This window comes from Malaya genurostris, chromosome 2 (genome assembly GCF_030247185.1).
Source record: "Malaya genurostris strain Urasoe2022 chromosome 2, Malgen_1.1, whole genome shotgun sequence".
NCBI lineage: Eukaryota > Metazoa > Arthropoda > Insecta > Diptera > Culicidae > Malaya > Malaya genurostris.
The window spans coordinates 196002762-196008761 of NC_080571.1; the positions used below are offsets into that span (position 1 = coordinate 196002762).

General features: G+C 37.8%; 1 protein-coding gene across 1 annotated transcript in view; it reads right to left on the reverse strand.

Moving 5' to 3' along the window:
* The window catches only part of LOC131433131 (protein outspread), a 416778-nt gene extending 411380 nt beyond the window's left edge, over positions 1 to 5398 (reverse strand). The window contains exon 1 of the mRNA XM_058599955.1: positions 3599 to 5398. Within this exon, the coding sequence (XP_058455938.1) occupies positions 3599 to 3718 (120 nt within the window). The 5' untranslated portion in view covers positions 3719 to 5398. The remainder of the gene's footprint in view (positions 1 to 3598) is intronic.
* Positions 5399 to 6000: the final 602 nt, after the last annotated feature.

Genomic DNA, 6000 nt, shown 5'->3' on the forward strand with positions numbered 1-6000 from the left:
GTCATTACGATGCTATCGTAACAACTTCAGTAGAGCTAAAAAACTAGACAGTTGAACAAACAGATAAAAATTCAATTAAATTTTTGCTACAAGTCCAGTAATCAGTCAATCAAATTTTTTTTCTTACTCTGAATTTTTTTTCAATACTCTGGAGTTTTTTCAATCAGAATTTTACATACATAAATGTTTTCTTTTTTTTGCAAAAAAGCATGTTCTTCAATCACCGTGGAAAATTGTATTAATTACACTTTTTTATTTCAAGTTTGGCAGTTGTCCTAATTTATATGCAAAGACATTGCGAGTTTTGAAAAAGTTGCAGCAAAAATAGAAATCAATTGTACAGATATTCTGAATCTATAACAAAAAATCTTTTTAATCAACCTGGTGGTGTAATGATGCCTTTCTCATATTACTTCTATTTTCAAAAATATCACTTTCTATATCACTATACTTCTAAAATTGCTCCTGATGAGATGGAAAAATGATGGCCTTGGTCGTAATGTGAGATAGTAAAAAAAAATGATTGCCAATTATATTACATTACGCTACATCTAAACGAAAAGTTGATGTCATTTTCAGATTCGATTTAATAATTCATTTCGTTGCGCTTTAATTTCGTATCATTTTCATATACAGTTTTTCAATATAAAATTTTTAACCCCCGATACAAATTTACCCTGAACGCTACACAAAATTGAACAAAGCAAGTTGTGTGCTTCGTTCGAAAGGCAGTTGTGTTTTCTTCTTCCGTACCGGCACCTACCGATGCGTACCGGTCTTGCATCGTCATTTTGTATGATGTTTTGAAATTGTTATCACTCATCGCCATGTAATTACGTGACCGGAAGTTGGATCTGGATGAAATTGCACAATATCTTTTAAGACACTAAGAGCTTTAATTTGAATCATGAATAGTGAAAATAGGTTTGACCGTTGCTTACAAATTGAAGTGAGTTCCCTTTTTGGAGCTGTTCTCCACTATTATCAGTGCATTCGGAAGCGGAAACTGGGGACTAGTAGTTTCAGGTTTATATATCCACGAAGGATCAAAAAACCTTTCGTTTGAGTCTATGTTTGTGAAAATCGGTTCAGCCATCTCTGAGAAAAGTGAGTGACATTTTTTTCCATTCTTTTTGGGTGTATATTTCCCTGTTATTCCGGAACCGGAAGTCAGATCGGGGTAAAATTGAATAGCAGTCTTTGGGACCATAAGAGCTTTCATGTGAATCTGAGTTTGTGAAAATCGGTTCAGCCATCGCCATTTTGTGATCTCGACGAAAAATGTAGCTGGGAGATATAAAATGAAATTTCGTGAGTTTTCGTAACTTAACACCGAATAATAGTTAAATAATGTTTCATAGAAATACTTAATATAATAATAGCTTGACATATCATAATAATACCAATCAATTATGGATTAATGTTTAGTATAGTTAATCCTCGAAAAATTACTTATACATTTTTATCTATATACTGTGGTACAAGGCTAACAACTAACAAAGGCTACCGCCGACACGAAAAAATACAATTATTGTTGACTTCAGACAGTGCAAAATTCGACCTTCGATACGAGAACTTGAAGGTTTGCTTAAGGAGCAAATGCATCTTGACATTAAACGTGTGCATTTACTTCTATGCAATAAGACACATAATGTTGTTTACTTCCAGTTTTATAAAGAGTTGGATGCAATTCAATTCGCAAAAGACAGTAACAATGTGCACTATGTGGAGCACGAGAACATTAAGTACAACATTCCAGTATAAATGGAAGATAGTGCTATAGAAGAGCGTGTGCATGATCTTCCCTCAAGCGTCACCGATTCATATATTCGCCAAACTATGTCCCAATACGGAGAGATTCTCTCTATCGAAAAAGAAAAGTGGAAGAACTTTTTCCCCGGTATTCTAAATGGCGTACGTTTATTACGCATACACTTGAAGAAGGCTATACCTTCTTATGTGATTTTCGGTCAAGATACAAGAATTCCGTGCAAATCACTTGTTACCTATGACAATCTAAACCAGTAATTGCAACCAATGTACAACAAGGTGCATCTACAGCAACTAGCAACGAAAAGAAGACAGAAATCGACAACAATACCATCGATGCGGCAATGGATTTCGAGACGAACCACGAACCAAGTGCCCCTCAATCCTCGCAGGAGGGAAATGGAAGCTCCTTTCCCCCGAAAATTAGGGTGACAACGAGATCCAACTCAAAAAAAAATATTCAAAAAGTCCGCTCAATCGGCCACGTAAAGCTTGTACGCAAATAGGCCTGACTAAAAATATCTTTTAAATAATAATTTAAAACAGTGTACCCTTACCAATGTATGAATTATTCATACCAAAAATATTCTAACACATAATCACATAATCGGAAACAATAGAAATAATTGTTTATGATAATAATGCTGGTTCCGAAAAGAACCCTTGATGTAGGCGTTGGATTCTACCTGGTCCAGCCTAAGAGCTGCACGATGCGAATTAAATAAATAGCGATGCTAGCAGAATGAGAGAACACCCTTTAAATATTCGTGCCATAACACGTTTTGAATGCGTACGGCGGGGTTGACGAGAGTAGAAATACAGCAAACAGATTTCATGGATTGCTTAGTTGTAGATTTGTTTATTTCACTGAAAGAAACTATTGAAAACAGGTCCACTGGATATCGAGCTCGAAAGCAGATTGAATAATAATCCACAATCGCTGTTGCATAGATGCCAGCACGTTTTCTTCCGGCTTGAAGAACCAGTTACATAGTTTTGTCCCACTTGGCAAATATGTCAGGTTTTAATTTCGCCATGACCACAGAAGCTCCCAAACTCGAGATATTCGTGATAAAAAACTTATCAATAGCCCACAAGGTGAATTTTGAAACGATGCTCCGTAGTGAAGTAAGACGTATTCACGTAAAAAATATTTCTCATGAACAAGAGTGCCAAACAACAATGGTTTGATAAGCCTATTGACTGTTGAATGTAATGCATGCTTCGATGAACCAAAAGCGAAATTGAACCAGCCTATTAAGGACAGTGAAAACTCACAGTCAGCCCACTTTGTGTTCAATACATAACGAGTTTCGTAAAAAAAAAGAAATCCATCCGACCGTGAATTGGTAAATGAGCAGAAGCAATCCAGTAGAAAAACAACTTAATATATAAATGGATATAATCTTGTTTGCACTTTAAAATAACATGACATAAAGCAAACATTACATCACATGCATGCATGTTGTTTTCTAGTCAAGAATGTTTCTTTTTGTTACGAACCAAGTGTGATTCTCACATAAACACTGTGTGACAAAAAAGATTCGAATGTTATTTCTACTCGTCACATTCGAGCAACGTCTGTCATAAACTTATTCGATAGCACCTTTTAATAGGTAAAAATTAGAGAAAGATTCAAGTGGACAAATCAAAACGACCTGAATTATTCGCAGATGTTCAGGCAAATAAGTTCATTTAGCTAAACTACAGATATGCATCTAGAAAGTTACGTTTCAATGTAAGTTGCACTGAAATCCCTCCCATATCGACATACGCACAAAAATGTCGAAGTCAGAACTCAACGACAAGACACAAAAATAAAACTTACCCGATTGCATTCCAGTGCGGCCGTACTGTGCTCCTCGCGTTGGCGAAAACAGTGTGTACATTTGCTCTTGTTAAAGATGTTTGGTGAAAATTTACGACACTCCACGTTCCGGCTGCCCATCGTTACGAATTTTCTTCACCGTCAACCAAGGGGATAATAACAACAAAAAAAGTCGAAGAACCGAAACGCACTTAGAAGGGAACACAAAAAAATTGAAGATATTTCCTTTGCTCCGGTTCCGCCTCGATGGAATGCTTATCGATTTCGTTGCTTCACTTTTGGATCCTCAGCATCGTGGAATCGAGCTCGAATAAACAACAACCGAGAGTAAAATAAACCTCACTTAAACCGAAATTGAACCAAAATAAACCATTTAAGTCGTCCCCGAATAGCGACTCCAGTTCAATTGAAATACATATTTCCAATCACTGTCTATAAAACTTGCACTCACTCGAAGTGAAAAAAAAACTCATGCACACGAAACGGAGAATTTAAGCCGTAGTCGAAAAGAACAGCAAAACGAATTTGAAAAACAAGAAAGATTAATCCAAAGCCTTGTTTCCTTTCCTGCTGTTTTACCTCAGTCTTCGCGTCTGACACTGGACTCTTCGCTCCTTTTCATCTTGTTTTCAACGTGTTCGGTTCGAAATCGATCGATAGTATGAAATCTAATTAATGTAACACCTCAAACACCTGTACAAATAACAATTAACTTTCGTTACTAGCACAGCTTAGTTTAATATCGAATCTTCCCTCGGTAATCTTCGCTTTCTTGACTGCGCTCATAAACTTGCATCGAAAAAAATCATCCATTCGCCAATTCGTTCTATTCACTTGCTATTACACACTGTTTTATTCTGATCGAGCTCTCCCTTCCACCACTCACCGCAGCTGAGCGCACCCGAGCAACAACCACTTAAAAAATACAAATATTTATTATTTTTTCCAGCTGGTTCCGTTCACAGACAGCCAAACCTGGAGATCACCAGGACAGCCAAACACACCACTTGACAGCTTTCTAATAAATATTAGCTGTCAAAACCGTACAAAACTCGATCCGCCATGGGACAGCTTTAGCCACATCATTAATTCATTAGAAATCGCTCGCGCACCTCACTCAGCAGCGCAAATGAACTGCGGCGATATTATCTCGTTTTTCACCTTCCTTCCACTTTCATGGATATTTCTGCTCAAATCACACTCCACCGGTTTCCCAACCTCGCCAGGGCACCACTTTGCCAACTCTCACACGTACGCAGCCACCATCACAAGCGTAGTAGGCATAGGCTGCCACCGAAAACAACAAAAAAAATCACAAGCACCCTCGCGTAAAAGGTGACTTGAACCTGTTGCGCACCGTGCGCCGACACAAAACTGCTTGCGTGTGAATATGTTAATTTTTTCTGACGTTTCCACACCACCGAAATTCTCAAGCGGTCGCAATTCAGCGAAAAAGAGTCACCAGATCCGCTCCTCTAGCAGCCATCCGGTTCACCTGCGCTGCGATCGTCAACATTTTCGGAATATGTGTGATTCAACCTCTAGATGCCATTAGAATATTCGTGTTTATATGATCGATCGAATGCACTCACTTTCAATTCATTCGTCACTTAGCACTATTTACACTTAGGTTCGAAATTTTCATCATATCGAGTACAGGATAGTGTCGTTTCGTAATAAATCGTTTATTTACACAAACTCATTAGTGAAAACACACCAAAGAATGTTTGCAACAGTCTTTTAATCGCGCATAAAAAAATACTTCTCTCCGCAAGAAACGAGTGTTTACAAGTTCACCGACGTTTCACAACTAACGCAAAGCCGCCTTACGCCGAGGAAACTTGCCACGGAAAACGCTACAACAGCGATCAACCACGCTCAAATGGTACACAGCGGCTTTTGCACAATCTGAGTTCTCTTTCTCACATACGTTCCACAACATTGGTGATGCGATGACAATGTGCGGCTTCAGAGAGAGAGAGAGAGTCATGAACGACGATTACGATCGTTTTCTGGCACAAGTGTATAATCGCATTTCAGGAGAATCGCGCAGTTCGAGATAAACTGTGCTAAGGAGAGTTAAAGAAAGAGAGAGTGAGAAAATGATACACAGCATGCGTTTTAAATTCATTCGGAAGAGAACGCTGACACTCAAGAGAAAATAAAACTAGTAAACAGAGAAGACTTTAGCTGAGACACAGACTACTTGTTGGGATCTTTGATGGCACAACTTGCATACAACTTAATAGTTAGGTAACTTCATTCGATTAAAGTGATCTGATAATGATTGAAAATATATTCTGTTTTTCAATATCTTTTAATCTAGAAAAGTTTTCGATACGAAAATATGAAAAATCGTTCATATTCGATCCATCTCGACGAGAGATTTGTGTTTAATATAT